Source organism: Anas acuta, chromosome 2 (assembly GCF_963932015.1).
Source record: "Anas acuta chromosome 2, bAnaAcu1.1, whole genome shotgun sequence".
Taxonomy (NCBI): Eukaryota; Metazoa; Chordata; class Aves; order Anseriformes; family Anatidae; genus Anas; species Anas acuta.
In genome coordinates this window covers 91,526,602-91,546,162 of record NC_088980.1, presented here as the reverse complement: position 1 = coordinate 91,546,162, position 19,561 = coordinate 91,526,602, and the positions used below count along the sequence as shown (strand labels likewise).

At 41.0% G+C, this 19,561-nt stretch overlaps 1 protein-coding gene across 26 annotated transcripts in view; it reads right to left on the bottom strand.

Moving 5' to 3' along the window:
- The window catches only part of LOC137850783 (poly(rC)-binding protein 3-like), a 515,321-nt gene that overhangs the window by 39,715 nt on the left and 456,045 nt on the right, over window positions 1-19,561 (bottom strand). For all 26 annotated transcript variants that reach the window (XM_068671177.1, XM_068671183.1, XM_068671175.1 and 23 more), the window contains 3 exons: window positions 9,443-9,466; window positions 9,310-9,342; window positions 6,190-6,306 (listed from right to left, as the gene is read on the bottom strand). In XM_068671177.1, coding sequence (XP_068527278.1) covers window positions 6,190-6,306; window positions 9,310-9,342; window positions 9,443-9,466 — 174 coding nt within the window. The remainder of the gene's footprint in view (window positions 1-6,189; window positions 6,307-9,309; window positions 9,343-9,442; window positions 9,467-19,561) is intronic.

Below are 19,561 nucleotides of genomic sequence, written 5' to 3'. Positions count from 1 at the left end.
GGCTCGTCTTTGCTGCAGGTAAAGCCACCGGCTCTGGAGATGATATGCCACAAGCACACACTGCAAAAGAAGCTTGTGGCAGAGGAGCAAGGCTTTTGCTCTCTGGTGTTGCAGGTCCAAGCTGTGGGACCAGAGAATAGTGTCTGTGACAAGGCTGGGAGGAGGAGGTGGCATCTGCTGTTAGACCAGCTGAAGCAGATGGAGAAAACAAGCAAGTTTTTGAGTTCATGAGCCCCCAAATCCTGATTTTATCTCATTTTCCACCATCTCAAGTAGAATGTTTCTACTATATTATATGCCTTTCCATTTCATGCATCTTCTTGTCAGGTTTGACACAAAGAAGAAAGGTTATAAAGGGGATGACAAAGAATCTGAATAATCTGAAGCAAATAAAATCAGGCTATTTTGATAAATATTTTGCTGTGCACAGGTTTAATTTCTGTTTTGTAGCAGACCTGTATACTTGTAGCCCTGCACAATTTTAAAAATATTTTTCTTCACAGCTTTGTAACCAGAGCAGAAGCAATAGCAGTTACCTGTATCCAGGTATTTTAACCTGTGTTCATGTATCTTTTTACCCAGTGAGACTACACTGCACATTTTCAAGAGCATTTTAATACACTACTTGTCACAAGGTATACGCTGTTTTAAATATATTTTGCTTAGATTTTGCTATAAGGACACCTTATATCCTCATTTACCAAGACTACCACTTTTACAAATAAATAAATAAATGCCTATACTGTGTGATCAGGACCCCAACTTAAAAAAATAAAAATAAAAAAAATTAAACAACGCTGCAGACCTTGTTGACGTGGTGCAGGAGCTCAGCTCTGTAACACCAGCACTGCTCCCTGCAGCACCTCTGCGTTTGTGGAGGTGGCATTCTGCTGTCTAAGAACCGGCTCTCTACGACCTTGCTTAGCTTGGAAGAGATGAAAAAATCTTGAACACAATGAGGCATGGCTGCATGCCACAAGACAGCGATCTGATCATTTCTCTGCCAGCCAGTAACTCACATTTCATTTAGTGCCAGTGTCAGTGAGAGATTGCAATCCGAAATAAAGCAAGAAGGATAGCGGAATTTTGCAGCACCCATGTATCTGAAATACAAGAAGTGCAAGTCGTGCCATTTTTTCAGCTGGAAGATACCATCTCACTAGATCATGTTCATGCCAGGTGGTGGCACACAATCATCCAGATGTAGGCAAATAACTCACTTCAAAGCCACCCAGCACGACTCCGATAATGTCTCCCATGTCCATATCATAACTGGCCTGGCCTTGAAGCATTCACTGAGCTTAGTGCCTTCAAAAGCACTTCACAAACATAGTTCACTGGAGGTTGCTGTGATCTTTATTTTCTCCTCATCATTTGAAAGGAGCCAAACCTAAACATGGAGTTTCAGTGACAAGCTCATAAAAGCATCACTCCAGCTTGAAAACACAACAAAAGATGAAAGAACAAAAATAACCTCTCCAGAGCTGCAGGTTCCCAAGGGAGGGTTGGCTGGAAATATTCTCACAGAACAGCTTTCTTTCAAGCTGTTTCTCCTGCTTCTTTAACCTCTGACTTTCTGGGGCACTCCATCCGTCTGTAAGACACTGGAGTTGACCCTGCATGGCTTTTTGCCTGCTTTCCTCATTTGCTCCTCAGCCAGGATGAGCTAAGTGGGAGCCTGGGAGTGCTAGGAGAGACATGGCCCAGTGCTTCACAGCCCTACATTCTGCTGTCCCCAGCTCTGGGGCAGGTAGCATGACCCAGAGTCACAGTGCCTGAGCTCCTCAAGGCAAGCAAACCTGGCAGCTCAGTGATGTAACAAACAACCAGGAAAGAAAGAAAGAAAGAGTTTCATAATTCTTCTTTACTGGTTTCTATATAATAGAATCACAGAATGGTTTGGATTGTAAGGGAACTTAAAGATCACCCAGTTCCAACCCCCTGCCATGGGCAGGGACACCTCCCAACAGATTTTGGGGTTGCCCAAAGTCCCATCCAGCCTGGTCTTGAACACCTCCAGGAATGGGACATCCACAGCTTCTCTGGGCAGCCTGTGCCAGTGCCTCATCACCCTCTGAATAAATAATTTCTTCCTTATGCCTAATCTAAAACCGTTACCCCTTGTCCTGTCTCTATATTCCCTGGTAAAGTCTCTCCACATCTTTCTTCCCCCCCCCTTACGGTAAACCTGCCAGTTTTCAGTCAGCAAAACAAGTCCATGAGGTGGCTTCTCACTTGGAAATGACCATCACAAGATTTGCCACAGGTGTAGCAGCAAGTTGATGTTTTATCACCTTCCCTTTCTCCCCTTTTTCTTCCTAGAGCTAAGCAAATTCTTCATAAACATTCACAAATGAGCAAGGATTCCACCGACCCTTTTCTAATTTATTTGGAGAAGGTCTGAACACCCAGCTCTGCCTGCTAATTATTCCAGCACTTAGCTACCGTATATGGTTTGCAGTGGATTATACAGATTTACACCCCAGTCCAGAGCTGCTCCACTCACCAATGAACGTAGTAGCTGCATTTCTTGGGTCTCAGCCTCCAACCTGGAAATCACTGCTCTACAGTGTCTCCTCTTGCAACTCCAGTGGTCTGTCTGGGTTAGTGTCATTTTTAAACAATTCTCTTCTTCCTCTGCATGAGGAAGTGAACGCCTTAATGGTTTATGTGATTACCTACTTAGCCCCTAAATTCATCAGGGTGCTAGAAAACCAACTTTTAGCTGGGGAGGTTGACAAAGCAGAGTGATAAATGGCTGCAGAGAAACAACACAGAGAACACTCCTCCATATCTTTTTTTTTTTTCTTCTCTAGCCACATTTTGACATTTTTGCTAACATCAGGAAAGTGTTATGGAGGTCCCATGTCTTCCTAGACCTTCTTATCCCCACCCTTCCATCTGTAGGGTTGAAATTAAGGGTTCAAGGACTTCATGCTGAAACTAGAAGAACAAAATAAAACCAAACCAAACCCAGACGTGCTTCTTACTGCATCAGAAGAGATATACAGAGCCTAGTGATGACAGCTAGCATGAAGAGCAGAAATGCTCTAATTTATAAATTTTTCTGGCTGTGTTGACAGGGTGAGGCTGTGGACACTGGGAAAAGGATACTGTGCAGACAGCACAGACATAGCTGGTAACCACCCTGATGGTTTTCAGTTGCACTGATAAGGAAGAGCTTCATATTTAGATTAAGCTGCTACAAGAGCTGTCCTTCAACCATAAAAGGGCTGAAAAATTATTTATGTGTAAAAAGAAATATTCAGATTTCTTAGCGTAATGGAAAGAATATTTTATAGCAAGAATGACATACTGTTGTGGGATTTTCTACTTTTTAAATGGCTAAAGAAATCTCTAAGAAAAAGGTATGCCTGAGAAATAATAGTTAGTAGCTAGCTCATTTGTAATTTCTGCAGCAGTATTTCATTTTAACTCCAAAGTACTACAGTTACCTCATTGTATTGACAAGAATAATTATAGGAAACCTAACTGATTATATGAGACATTTTTCTTTACCACTGTTCTTTTAAATACACTGGAAGCCAATTATGTTGAAACTAAATACAGATACTTCAGAATATATATGATGCATGAAATCTACAGTAAGTGCCAAAACCTTTTTGCTAAAATCAATGGTGTGAGTCCATATTACCCTCTAATATCTATGAGGGCAAATATGCATAAACTCACATTTCTTTGCCTATTGCTAGCTACAGCACATTCAAAAATACCACAGTGTTTTTTGGAGGTGGTTGGGATGGGGATCTGATGTTGTGCAGTGTTCAATGTTTTTATGAGAAATGCAGCATTATTTCTATTGGGCTCTCATTTTGAGGGGAACTGGCAGGGATTAGCTCTGTTGAAGAGTCCCACAGCATTCTGCAGGATAAAGTCCTAAGCAGAACATATTCTTCATGCAGAGAGGCTGCTCTCTCCGGATTGCAGTGGGTTGGTATGGTGCTGTACACAAAACAGTCTCTTAAGCTAGAAAGACGAGGGATTGGTATGAGATGGGCAAGGTGATGAAGCTGTGAAGGAGATGAAAACAGGTGTTTTTAAAATTGGACTGCAGATAATTACTTGTGCAGTTCTGCAAGAATCAACCTCAAAACCAGCATTATCTCATTAAAAGTCGGTCAGGAAAAGAAATAGCATTATTAAATACACCATGCCACAAAAGCAAGGTACTTTATCAACACACTGAAAGACTACAATACTGCACAGGAAGATCTGAATAACCATGAAGGACTGGGGGAATGTAAATGGTATTAACATTTCCAGAATAAAAAGTAAGGGCTGTTCATCTAGGCTCTAATGAGATGGTCTGACGAGACCTAAGCGGTTCCCACTGTAAACACTTGGGGAAGAGCTGGGTACACCCGCCAGCCACAGCATGGTTATGTGCAAAATGTTACACTAGTAGGAGGTGAGGCATTTCGAGCAGTGATAGGGTTGTGTTAGCGTAACAGCCAGGACAGAGGACTGTTAGTGTCATTAAATAAGCCCCCGTGGAACTTCATTTGCAACCTGTCTGCAATTAACATGTGTTTAGCTTAAATTGGAAGGGTCTACTTGAATGGTGAGATGGGTGGAAAATGCACTGAATGAAAGACTGAGCCTCACTCATTTATTCTAGCAAAAGTGAAGGTGTGAGGGGATAAAACTCTTTTTATAAAAATGTGTCTAAGAGGAATCCTCAGGGTTGGAAAGGCCAGCTTTATCAGCCAGTGCTGGCACAGGAACAAAGCTGTAAAAGCTGCTGGTGAATAGACTTTGGTGATGAGTGGGAAGAAGGTGGTCAAATATCAGAGAACTGAGGTTGTGGATCCAATATCAGACACTAGAAAAAAAAAATCTAACCATTTTTTGATTATGCCATGAAGGAGATTGCAAAACATACTGCTTACGCTAGCAGAAAACTGCAGGGTGGTGAGGCACTGGCACAGGCTGCCCAGAGAAGCTGTGGATGTCCCATCCCTGGAGGCGTTCAAGGCCAGGCTGGATGGGGCTTTGGGCAACCCCAAAATCTGTTGGGAGGTGTCCCTGCCCATGGCAGGGGGTTGGAATTCGTTGATCGTTAAGGTCCCTTCCTACCAAACCATTCTATGGTTCTGTGATTTCATGATCCAATGACCCACAAACTCTCTTCTAATCCTGTTACTCTACATGTGAAAAATCACCATAAATAAATAAATGAAACCATGCACCGACATTTCCCATCAGTGCTAGCATCTGCCAGCACTATGGGGAAGTGAGGAGATCAACTCCACTGACATCAAGAAAAATGTGCTCTTAAGAAAGGGATTCAAATCCCGTTAATTCAGTCATCAGTGGAGAGAGACAGCCCCTTTTTCGTCTTGCAATTGCTTTAAACCATGTCTCTGCAGGCAATTTCTTAAGGAGAAGGTGAATTGCCTTTTGCAGGAGCCTCTGTTAGTCCACGGAGTACAGGAGAGACACCTGGATGACTGATTTACAAAAGAAGAGGGGAGTGAAGTCCTCTCCTAAGGGACCAGATTCCTGGTTGGTAGTCTGATGCCTTTTCTCTGAGGTTTCCCATTGAAGTGGTGACCATATCTAATTGCAGTTGGTCCATGAAACACGAGGAGATCTGAGCACTTCAGGTACGTATCTGCACTGAGTGGTAATTCTACAGTAAATTGAGCACTCTCTTGCCTCACTTACTATTAGTGCCTTTATTTCAATTTATTTTAAAAAGCCAATCTTTAAATATGGTAATTAGTAATTACACAGGTTTATAAAATATGTTTTTCTAGTTGAATGAATTATATATTAATTTCAACATATATAAAATTTACATCAATATCAAATGGAATCATATAAAAACAGAGCTAAAAGTCGGGCAATTATTCTTTTCAAATCGAACCCACAATGGGACCAGAAATTTTCCAAGACGTTTTTCTTACCATTAGTGCACATTACTAGAAGCAATTGCTTTTCCCTGAAGCCTCCAAAAAGCAAAAGAAATGATCAAACAGCTTGTAAATTGACCCATTATTTTTCTTCAGTGTTACTGCCAAAAGCATTTATAAAAATACAACCATTTTCATTGCTATTAAATAGAACATTAAACAAATCATATTTAACATTAAAGCAAACATGAGAAAATTCAAACAGTGTTTGTATTTCAACCTGAAGAGAGAAAAATGTATTTTATTTGCTTACCTCTTCAAATTTTAGTGCAATCATAGAAAAAGCTTTAAAAATTGCGTCTGTTGGGCCTGTTATTGTCACAATTCTTTCTGGACAGGAGCCTTCTGAAATATTGATTCGAGCTCCACTCTGTCAAAAAGAACAAATATTTTTCAAATTTATACTTCCCAGGGAGCAAAGAAAGCAGGATTAGGAGATAGCGTTTGGGAAGAAACATCTTGAGGCATCTAATTCACTCCCCTATGATTGCAGCCCCAACATCATATAATTTCAGCATAAACTGATCGCACTCCAAAAATTCATCTAACTGCAGGAAGCCAGGTTCTGTCTTGGTAAACACTTATCCAGCTTTCATCACAGTATGCAAATAGCACCTCCGTAACTCAAAGTTACAAATAATTACATTATCAAGTCTTTTCTGCCTCGCAGGGTTAACCTTAAAGAGGACTGGAGCTGCAGAATTTCAGGCAAGCTTGTTTCCTTCAGGGAACATCAGTTTCTTAGAGGTTTGGACCCAAATACAGTGCTTGATCTATCTGGGGCATTGCTTTGGAATATGTCGAAGGTTCCTTATAAGTGTATGTCATATGAATTCAGTCAATTAATATACAGAAAAAAATCCTTTTAATATTGGTAGGATACACAACATTTACAATGATATCTTCTGAAAGTAAGGAGACTTGGAAGAAATTAGACAACTGCATCTTGGAGACAAATGAACATGACTCTCAGGCATACCTATTCCCCTTTATGTCACTATGGCAGTGCAGCAAAAAAAACCTGTAACAGTTGTAAATATATTTAACAGGATCTTAGCATAGATAATAATCGAATCCAGTTCAGGAAAGATCAACCCTATGCTTCCTCTGAGGTTTCAGCCATGGAAATGTGTCAGCGCAGCCTAAGAAGTCAATAGAGCCTCAGCTGATCCACAGGCACTGATCTTGTCGAGGGTGCTGGCCTCTAGCAAATATGAGATAATCTAAGTTAATTTGGACCTTTGCCTTCAAAGTTACCACAAATCAGTTGATACACTGTGTGTCTGAGCCTTTTCTCATGTATATACTGCTGCTGAACAGAAAGATAGCTTATTTTCCCATGTGACAGCAACCAAACACAACAAGAAAAAAAAAAAACAAACACACAAACAAACACAAAACAAACAAACAAAAAACCTAAAAACCCACTAGAAACTACTAATAGAAAAATCTTGCTGTCACAGACTCTGCTGGCAGATATACTCAATGTTCAGAGATAAGAAAGGGCAGCAGTCACTTTTTCTGACAGCTGAACCTAAGTGGGAATTGCTCTAATCAAACACCAGTGTTCAATCAGGAAGGAGATCGAGCCCAGGGCTGGTTCAAACTGGCAGCAGCATTTGGTTGTGGGACTCACTCTCAGTTCCTGGGGATGCTGCTCTGCAGTGGGCCTGAGAGGAGCCTGGCCACGCAATTAAAAGGTGATGTGGCAATCTCCAAAATTTGTGAAGGAAGTTAATGACTGCAGGCACAGATTGGTAGGCTTTGTGCTTTTCTTCAGACTCATTTTTTCTGTGATATTTCTCTGATGACAGAGCAAGGTAACGTTGCATTTTGTTCCACAAATATGACTTGCAACATACCACATCTGTCAGGAAAGTTAAAATGAAATGATGCTTCATCTTTTAAGAAGCATTGAGGAAGTTAGTCATTTAAAGAAGGACTCAGTTATCACCACTTAAAGACATAGCTGATTAGTCCTTTGTTGGTAGTAAAGAGGCACATAATTCCTTTTTATAAAATGAACAAAGAAACTATGCCTCTTGTGTCTGCATGTGACAGTTTTTCAGGAATGGAAGATGAATATTTGACATTTACCTTGAAAAACTAACCAGGAACTATAACTCTTCGCTAAGATGTTTGACCCAAAATTCAGGAGCGCTTTTTCTAATGATAGCTTCCCCTTTGTGAGAACAATTTATATCTAAAGATATCTGTCTGTGATCACACTTATTAATTAAACTACAATGCATTTAATCAACTCTCATCTGTAACTGCCAATATACCGTTACCTAGTATATTGGAAGCATTTTTTTTGTTCTTAAGTCCAATTGTACTTATACATGAAAACATGGATGAAATCTCTTATCAAAAAAGGAGCTTTGTATTCAGTCAGCCTGAAAATGAACTCCCTGTTGTGCATATTTGAAGATGTATCTCAGTATTTTTATTCACTGCAAGTATATGGAGATTTTCCTGCCAGAGACCTTCTCTCAGTGTACAAAACAACAAAGCAGCTGACATAATAAAGTACAGCAGAGAACCCAGAACCAAATCAATTTTTCTTGAGGCACTCTGTGTACGCTTTGCACTCCTGAAGTTTCAAACAGTAGGATTTTTCTTTTGACTTATGCTTTTAGCCAATGATTCAAAGAAGGGAAGTTACAGGAACCTGCAGGTTAGATGTGCTGACTCACAAGACAAGAGTGGATCCACAACCTTTGCCTTGGAGCTAGGTATAATCCTCTAAAGACACCGCACCTTGCTTTGAGGAAGGGAAAGAAGCGTCCAAACACCTGGGGAGACTGAAGTTTATGCAGTGCCCTGTGTTAGTTAGCCTCTTTTTGTTTACAACCTTTTCAAAGGATGTGAATGGCTTGTGTGCATGCAGGTCTACGTGTCCACAGCCTACTGACAGCTGCAAAACTAGGAAAAGTTCAGTCTGTGCCAAGACAAGACAGAGGGATGCTTTGGCTCCAGTTCTGCTGAAGGTTGTCTACCCCTAGACCTTCCATAGCATCAGTCTAAAGCGTGGTTTCAGATTTTGGGAGCTCTGTACCAGGAGGCCATGCTGCGTGCAGGAGCAATGCTGGTGTGGTATGGGAAACAGTGGTGAAATATCATGGTTTGGATGCACTGAATCATGCTGCCCAAGCTGCTCCTGAGGCAATGCAAGCCTCCAGACTGCTGCGGTGATAAAGATGCTACCTTAACAGCAGTGCTTAACTTAGGCCAGCACATTTTATTTATATGAGAGCTGGTGTAACGGAGTGGTGATGTGAAATGAGCTGCCCGCTTGATGGCAGTGTCGTTCTGTACACTCCGAGTTGTTCCCTGAGCTGGAAAGAAAACAAGACATCAAGGCTGGTCTTACCTCCTCCCTCATCTTCTTAACTGTCTCACCCTTCTGTTAAAGAAAAGGATAAAAAAAGTTAGCCTGGGCCAATGAAGTGAACAGACATACAATATTTTGACATGACAATAAAGAGAGAAAGTAATTTCCTGACCTTTCCAATAATGCTCCCAACCTCCTGAAACAGAAAAGAAGACAGCGTAAGTGAATGATACGATTCGCTACAGAAGAGCATTTGCTAAGCTGCTGAGCTATTTTACTATCACTTATGTCAGACCTGCAATGCCTAGCCCCGTTTCCCATTGTTGCCGTACACAGATGTGCCGTGTTAGACACAAAGGGGTGGACTGAAAACACGGCTTTACAGCGTACTGATTGTGCAAGAAAAATACCTTTAACAAGAGCTGATCTTGCAGTTACAGATCAATTCTGCTACTATAAACACAGATAAACCCCTATATTAGGGAATGAAAAGTTCAGAAATAATAAGACTACATAACCTGCTAGGGAAAATGGGATATAATGCAAGCATCAAAATAATTGCTGCTCTCTCTGAGGGCAGGCATTTACCCTCTTCTCATCATTCAATAGCTAGAGCTCAATTTCCATGCCATGAAGTGTTATTGCATTAACACCTGGTGGCCTGTCTTAATCTCCCCATTAAGCACATAGAGAACAATAATTGCTAATCAGTTTTTAGGGATTTGGGAATTGCTACTGGACTCCCATGATCTTTCATTAAGGGACAAGATACTGACAAGTGTCACCATGAGCATACAACAGGGGAATGATGTGGCAGTTCCAGCAACATCCCAGGGGTTAAAAATCTGGTGCATAAAAGCAACAGGTAACAAAAGAGAAGCTAATAACTCTAAAATGAATAGGCTGGGCATGTTGCACAAGTCACGCATGTTGGACATCAGAGTGGGAATTATCTGATGGAGAGGAGAGCAGCTATGGGAAAACAAACTCCTCTCCTATACTCAGTGTGAAATCTACCTCCATGATTTAAGACGTGGTTCTCGTAGAGATATCCCCCCGCCTCTTACCTCCATCTATACACTTACATTCGACTAACCCTGAAACACTGCCACAAGAGTAAGATTTAAGAAATTATCCTCTGTCGCTCTATTTGGACTCATGATAAAGTGGTACTAACTTCACCCTGCAGTACCAGACTGACAGCACTGCCCTTGGGAGAGAGCTATTTCTCACCACTAGGTTATTTATAAGCTCATATTGTGAAGCTGTTTGTGCTTGTGCCTCCTCACAAGACATGAACACCTCTCAGTGAGAAGATCCATATCAGGGAACAACTTTGGCACGTGGTTCCTCGGAGCTCTTGGCAGGTCTGCAGACAACACCAACCTGGGGCTACCACTCATCAATGTAGCAAGTCTGCTACATGAAGAAACAGGCTAAGATAAATCTCAAGCAATATGACAAAGCCAATTGTAAAGTCCCGTGCCTGGGATGGAACAAGCCCATGCAGCAGGCCAGGCTGGGCAGCAACTTGCTACAAAGCAGCTTTGCAGAAAAAGTCCTGGGGGTCCCAACGCCCAGCTCCAACATGGGTCAACGGTGTGTCCTTGCAGCAAGGAAGGCCAACCAAATGCTGGGCTGCATTAGTAGGAGTGTAGCCAGACAGCCGAGGTGAGTTCTTCCAGCCTTCTCCTTCGGCTTGTAAGCCCTTGTCCCATGTCTGAGACAACCGTGTCAGCATTTTGGGCAGGTTCTCCAGCAAGGTGCAGCATTCTTATTAGCAACAACACAGATTTGGGACACCCATTCCACAAGGTTTTAAGGTCTGACTATTTTTCCAGGCTATCGCCGTATCACTGCCAAACTGTCTGTAACTACTGAATGGGATTAAAAGGTACTGGGGGCGAGAGGGGACGCAGATACACATAACTCTCAGTAATGGAAAGCTGTCATGTCTAGTAGTTCCCAACGGCCTGCCCGGTGCATTCAGTGAATTGACCCTGAATATTTTTCTTCCATTCCTCTCAATCCCAGGTTTCAGAAATAATTTCTTGTGTAAAACAGATTCCCAGGAGGTAGAAGGACTTTTTACTGTGGCTGAGCATATTGTATTTTGATTGCTATTGGTGAACAATTGAATTTCGGTCTGTTTCTTTCATTTTTTTTATTATTTTATTTATTTATTTATTTTACATCCAAAGTTTCATTAGAAGCTATAAGCCTGGTCTTGAACCTACAAGGCTCTGCTGGTACACACTCCTCATGAAATCTGGCCTAATCCATTTGATCACATTGGGTCTTGATGTCAGCTGCAGTTCTTTCAGAAATGCATGAAGGGACCATGACTAATAAGGACAAATATATCTTCCTTGGAAATAGGAAAAGATACTATAGCTTTGGAAACAGTAAAGCAATATACCGTTTACAGCCCTAGTAAAAAAAGATGGAGTATTTCAAACAAAGAAATGAGGAGTCTTTAAACAAGTGAAGTGCTGCATAAAATATCAGGATTCTCAAGATGCTTACTTCACTGACGCCTGTGGATGTTTTGCTATTGATTTCAGTGGAAACAGGAATTCTACCTGAGCAGATATCACTTTGTTTGCTGCTACCAAAGCAGAGAATGAATGCACAGGGTGAGTTCTGCTGAAAAAAGTATTTCAATGAGACTTGTAACCAGCTCCTTGGATCATGCTAGAAGATGCCACTGTAACTCTACAGACTACCTCAAACCTTAACCTTGTCAAAGGGAGAATTTAAAGCTCATTCTGCAACTAGGCAGTTCCAAAGCACTGTGGCAAACACCACCTCCTCCCTGCACTGCAGCTCCCTTTGAAATGGGATTCTGCTAGGAATGGCAAGGAAAGGAGGGGGGGGAGAAAGAAACAATAACTTCACATGGGTATTCCTAAATTTTCCAAAATTTTGGATCTGTATGAATTACTCCAAAGAAAATAAATTCTGGAACCATTCTAAGCTGGTTGCTTTAGCCTTTTGGGGGCTTTTTCTCTTTTTAGGAAAGCTCCTGTAAGTAGTGGAGACGATGGATCACGTTTTAATTAGGAGAAACCTTCTTATGGCACAGATAAAATCAGAAAATTCTTTTTCCCTCATTCTCCAAATTACTTATCCTACTTCATCAAACCTTTAATGATTCTTTATGCAGTCCAGTATTTGATTCATACAGATACTTACACCACCCTAAATTATGTTTAGTGCTTTATAAGATATCTAACACCATTTTTATGATACTCGATCTTTGTCAATATTTCTATCCAAGGTTATTTATAGATCTTTATCTTACCCAGAAAATGTTTCTAAGTCTGCCAGGTGCTCAAACTGTGCTGCAGACTGAAGGGATGGGATGTCTGTCACCTGCATCAGTTCATTAAAAGTTAGGAGTCCAGCGTAATCCAGGCACGCAGGCTCCTCTGCGGTCAACAGCAAGAGACAATGGAGGGTTTTGTTCCCCAAACAGGAGGGAAGAATTGTACTATCAGGGGTTTCATCTTTCTACATCTGCCGTGGAGGAAGCCTAGACTTACAAGAACATACCTAAAGTTTGGTGAGAGGAATCCCACATTTGATATCAAATTCAGCCTCAGCACAAGTCAGACAGGAGTGTGATTGAGCTGTCTTTGAAAATACCGGTATACTAGGATATACTAATAACTGCTTAACTATTTGCTGTCTTCCAGCGCTCAGGAATACAAAGTGAAGGTAAGTGTTTACGATCAATTTCGGATTGATTTATTGACTAACCATCCACTTATAAACATAGTGGGAAAATAAGTGATATGATAGGAATTACTAGATTTTCTGCAGTCACATTTTAACAGCAGACAGAAAAGCAGAGCACAAAAAAAATGTTATCAAAAGGGAGAACTGAGCTCAGAGAGAGAAAGACAGGTCCAAGGTAACCTGGCAACTCTGCTGCCAGAGCTGAAAGAAGCACCCAGCATACCACAATCCTTGGCCTCAACATACAAACACCTGCCTGTCAGAAGCAGATATGCCACAGCAACTGTGCTGGGTGAATAGGATGCCTCCAAAAAGCTGCAACTGTATGCGTGCCCACTGATACACTTGAACACATGCATATATTTATATATTTGTGTGTGAAGACAATATATGCACGCAGGCACTAAATAGATGGATATCAACTTTCCCTCAAGAAATGACAGCAATTTGGGGCACCTATCCTACTAAGCCTCATCAAAGTGGCCTGAGTTTTAGACAGTGCAGAGTGCCCAGCCAGGTAGCATCTTTCAAAGGGCATTTCTCCAGGTGACAGCACCTGAAGCAGGACAGTCTCCTACCTGGACTCCAACTTCGCATCCTGGCACTTTGAAAAAACACAGGAAAATGTGACATAGACACGCTAATTTCAGACAGCTTTAAAATAACTCATTAGCCTTGGGGGCTAAGTCAAGTTATGACTATGATTCTATGTAATTTCTAATAAAATACATAAATCAATGTTATTTCTAATAAAATACATAAATTAACAAATGGTGGACCTCACCAAGACTGTGCTCAGTATCAGCAAAGCATATTGCTAACCAAACGCCCAATTCATTGCAGAAAACTCGAGGAAAAGCAATGGCAAAAACACGGGATGTTTTTGCATATATTGTATAATAATGTATAATATTATTTGCACTCCTAATTGTCATGAATGGCATGGCTTTTACCCTTAACGAACACCTGGGGAGAGGTGGGCCCACCCCACAGCAGAAAGCTGCTTCTGTAGTATTTGCTTCATCTGTGTTAACCTGAGGCCAGCAGAACAAAAGGTGGCAGCAGAGAAGTCTCTGTGAGCCCAGGCTTCTGCAGGGCTCTTGATGGTGCGAACGATTAAACAAAGATATAAAACAAGCTGTAGGAGAAAGCTATTTGCTAATCAACTATCTGACATACCTTCTGAACAGCAAGAAAAACAAATAAGTCACGTTAAGAAAACAGGAGGCTTAACAAATGGTGACAAACCTTGGTATAAAGATAAACCTTTGATCTGTAAACATAATGTGTGAAATTCCATCATTTTTCTAAGTGTAAGGCTAGTCTAATAAATAAAGTGGCCTAGGAAATCAAAACTAACCAACTAGTTACTCCAAAACCATACAAAAACACAGATCTTGCTCGAAGCAAGCAGCTTCTACTACCAGCGCCATGGGGTGAGTGGAACACTAACCTCACAGGAACCCTGAGATGCAGACACGTCCTTAGGAAATAATGCAAGAATATATGCTTTTACCCCAAACCATCTGTCAAAGCACAGGCCACATCCTAAATCCTGTAATTCATCCAGGCAATGCTTCAATCGCATGTCTGCTTTCTGTGAGCAAGGATAAGGTGGGGCCAATAGGCCTGGGCTCTATAAACGAAAAAGCCTGTTAGGAAAGCATTGAAGAAATACAGCCTTCTGCCATGGGAACACACATCTGTCACAACAAAAAGAGGGATCCTGGCAACAGCAAACAACATCTGTGCTGACAAAATGTTGTAGACCAGCACCAACTGTCTTTCTCCCATCCATAAAGAGGAATCACATCACAACCCAACTCTCTCCCCAGTTGTTCTGAGGATACAGTTGTAAAAACTCGTATAAGCACGTGGAGGTCCAGCAGGGAAGACCCCAGGAACGTGTTCCACGAAGATATTCTGAGGAATATGTTTGTATGGAGAATATAGGACACGAGCATTTTTTTAAAGACTGAAAAAAAGCCTTAGTCAGATTTGGGAAACATGATGTAACATGTCTACCTCGAGGATCAAATGGTTGCCTCGGATATACTGAGTCTTATTTGTGTTTTGGGATTATGTGGGATTAGCCTCACTGACACAGGAGATTTCATGTTCCTAGGTGACGCTTTAACAGTCACTGTCTGATGTTAACTGCCCTAATTTAGTAAGGTACTACAGTCCAAGTCCTTACTGAGACAGATCTCATGCTAACAAATGTGGTACTGTTTGAGAGAACCTTCAAATTACAGTCTTTCTGATGGAAATGTTGGTATTATGATCCTTCCACAGGCCATCTATGTGTTTTTTTTCATTTTTTTTTCTCCCAGCTGTACCAATAAGCATTTTTCATTTGCTTTTTGATAGCAGATAGGTAATCAATTTACATTCGACTTCACACCAACCTGCCATGCCTCTCCCCCCCTCCTTCCCTTCCTCACCCCACCACAACAAAAAAAGAAAAAGAAAAAAAAAGACAAACAAACAAATCAAACCCCAGTTCTGTCCCTTTACTAGCCATGCTGAAACACCAGCGCTGAATAGCGTGTGTGCCTCTTGCAATCTCATCCTAATATGGCTCTGGACTGGACACTGTCTGCAAGAAGTAGGAAGATTCAACGTTGAATGTTGGTTTTGGGAACACACAGAGGCTGTGAAAAAATGCCACTGTCCTTTCCATTGACTCTCTTAGGCTAGTGGAAATAGTGAGAAACTCTCAGCTTTTCCTACAACCACTCTAAGGAGGTCCATTTTATGTTGTGTATTTGCACACTGAGTTTTGTTCCATGACTCTTGGGTACTACAGCAATGGTAATGAACAAAATGAGCTATAAGAGCAATAAGCCTGACAGTCAATCCTCATAATACCCTGACAGTGTCTGTGGAAACTAGAAAGAACAGAGCAAACGGTGGCTTGGCTGGCATTTTATAGCTTGGATTAAATTACTGGAAAGATGAATCTTAAAGCTGCTTTGTTTTATGCTGTATATTAATAAGTAAAAAATAGAAGAAAAAAATGAGGAGAACTAATAATTTCTGTGCTTGTTTTAACAAGGGTAAAGTAAGCAGATATGCAAAAGTGGCCACTAAAAGAAATCCTTGATGGTAAATCTGTATTGCCTATACAAATGAAAGTGGCAACGTTCTCCATGATTTCATTCTGTCTACATCTGAGTTATTTATTTATTGAGAGTAAACATCTTAATGAGTCTGGATTTTCTTTCTTTTTCTTGTAAAAATCTCTATAAATAATCATAAATTAATAACCAATGTGTCCAAAAGTTATCACCTGAAGCTACATGCAAGACCATTGCTATTAATCCTTTCAGTCCACTAAGCACCAAGTGGTCCTGCTGAAACCATGGGGTAGTAGAGTAGCTCAATGCATCTAAAATGAAGCTGCAAGCACTGAAAGTTTAGTACTTAAAAATCAAGGCACTCCTAGTTTTTTTTTTTTTGTTTTGTTTTGTTTTCAGGTCTTTCACTGAATATTTGACTGCAGATTCATCTTTCTAATTCATGACTGCTTGAACTGTGAGAAACCTCTCATTAGGTAAATGATATCAGGGAAGGAAAAGCTCCATGTAGCCATCGTATCTTTTCTGCATCAATGCAGATTATACATTCTACATAGCACATGTACTACTTGTCCCCAGACATGTTTAAAATCTGCTGAGGAGACTTCCCAAACCTCATAAAAATTGCAATTCCAGAAGTTTCTATCTGAATCCCCTTATTATGATTTGTTTCAAAACTATATCTATTCCATTATTTCCAGGCAGAAGCACTTGTATCATTCAAAATAATGTCACTCCATTACTCGTATTTGTTCTCTCCGAGTATTTTTGAGAATGTCTGAACAAAGCTAGACACGCTCTCCTCAGCCTCCTAAAACTGTTATTTTTCTGTGAATTCTCCCTCTAGTCTTCAGCATCACTCACACACACGGCACCTGCTGCTGAGCACAGAACCAGAGGTGTGATCTTGCCAGAAGAGCGGTAAGGTAATTACTCTATTTTTGCCCCACAACGAGCCAATACTGTACACCCAAAACTGCACATACTTGTGCTGCAATAGCTTTCCTTTCCAGCCTAATATGTCCTGAATGTGCTGCTCTGTCCATCTGATGCCTCCCACCATCACATCTGATGCCTTTCAGCCCTTATGCTTTCCAGATTTCCCCCCCCTCACTGAACGTGTATCTTCTAAGTTACCTTCTCCATTAAATTGCCTCACCTCTACAATTTACACGTCTTGCTATTTGGCAAGAGTCCTACTTCCCTCCGATCTTCTCTTCCCTCCTTCACCCTACCTATAAATTATTTCCTTATTCTTCCTAAAACCCATCTGACTTCATTAATAAACTTTGCTTTCTATTTCTGAACTCCTTCTCCTTTCTCTAAAATCTTCCTTGGACTCAACACATTCTAGTTTGGTTTCTTGCCCACTTCGCTATATCCACCACAGTTTCATAGCTGTACACCTTTGTGCAGTGCCTTTAGAAATGATGTATTTTTTTCTTCTGCAGGTTCGTCCATGACAGAGGAAGCAGAGACTCTTGTACTACCACTATGAGAAAGAAACCAAAGTGGGTTCATGACCCTGCTGCCCTCCTTTCCTTGCTGGCACATATTAATATTTTCTTATATTCCACCTTAAGTATCCAATATTTAAATCTCCATTAAGCCGCTTTCCTGGAATTTAACACTTGTTTCCCACCACAGCCTCTTTACAACCACCATCTAAAATTAACCTTTAATAGTGAGTCTCTAGGGTCTTAATCAGCTTGTCAACACCGGCTGTATACAAATCCAAAGCAGGCAAAACTAATGTGATCATTATCCAGCATCATCAAAGTAGATGCCTCTTCTGGGTTATTTCATTCTGGGCACAAGCTGACCAAAACAAGAACAAGACTGCTGCAGATGTCAAGCATGAAAGCACATTGGCAAGGACCTGTGGGCAAGGCTGTAATTTTCCATAATCTTCCAGCCTCGTTACTGGTGACAGTAAGAAAGAAAATCAACCAGCCACAAGTCACAAACACACAGATCTGCAAAAGGTGACCAAGGAACGATAAGAAACATTGAGCTCCCTCAAGGAGCTTATAGCATGCAGAGAACTAAAAGAAGTTGGATTTTGACAAGAACAAAAAAGGAAAAAGTGAAACTTTTCTTTTGGAGCTTGAGCTCTGCTTTTCCTTACAGAGGGCTCTGATAGCTGGGAACTGTTTGCCCACGAATGCACACATACTCAACTCATACTCAACTTGTGATCCCTTTAAAGCCCTCCAAAACTGTTGACCTGATCCAGGTAAAAAGTGCCATTTTTACTTTTGCTGGAAGCAGAAATCTTGCAGTCACTACAATATTCTAATCCTGGCCAGAAATTGTAATTTTAAAGCCAACAAAGGTGATAAAACATCCATACCCACTCAAAGCCTCTGCCCTACACAGTGATTTCACTTATTTTACTTCAAGAAATAGAAGGAATTAGTTGCAAAATGCAGAAATAGCACAATGCAAATAGCCCCAGCCCATTCTCACTGTTCTTCCCTACCAAAATGCATGTAGCAGTTTTATCTCTTAATTCTCATTAATAAGAGATGAAAATGCATCTCTGCATTATTTAACATACGCTACATATCCAACTTTTGCACATACTTCAAAAGACTCCTCAGTTCCTGCCCTCTCTGGAGCAGCATTCAGGAAACTCAATCAAAAACTGAGCAACAGGGTGCTGCAGTGCCATGGCAGCCTTATCCATTTTTACCTAACTTGTCCTTAAAAGCCTCCATCATTAAATGTTGCGGCATGTCCAGGCAGCCTGCTCCCCTTCTCACATATCCAAATAAAAAGTTCTTCCTAACATCACTCTTGAAACTTCCTACAAGCAAAGACAACTGTGTCTCTGCAGATGTGAAGAGCAACTGAGCACTGCCCTTGTATCATACGCCCTGAAAACCTCCCCTTCATTGCAAGGAAACATAAGAAATGTTTTGTGTTACTTCTGAATTCTCTTCAGGGCTGTCACACTGCTAAAATATTTTTTTTTCTGATGTAACACAGCACAGGATAAAAATTATGCCTTTCATCTTACACCAGCACACACCTTCTGAAGTCCTGGCCCAGGAGGACACCTTTCATATTAGGCCCTGAAAGCATTTACCCCAAGAACAAGATGGTTCCTGTCTGCTTTCCTTTCAGTAGACACTAACACTGCCTTTGATTTTTACTATTTTTTGTTGTATCTGCTGTTGCTAAATATGCTGACTCTTTCACTCAGTATCTCCTTGCAGAGGTCTGTCCATTTGTACAAATACTGATTCTCTGTCTGCAGATCCAGCGTGCCGAGAGAGCTTATCTTAATTGCATAATTAAGATGCCCATCCTTGACTTAAAGCCCATATACAAATGACACAGAAAGTACACACTGAAAAATTCCTAAGTCTGCAGGGTTTAAAGTTGAGATAACGAAGCATGATAGCACAAGTTATGGACACGATAAGGAATGCAATGTCATGGAGCACATAGACCTCTTCCCTCTG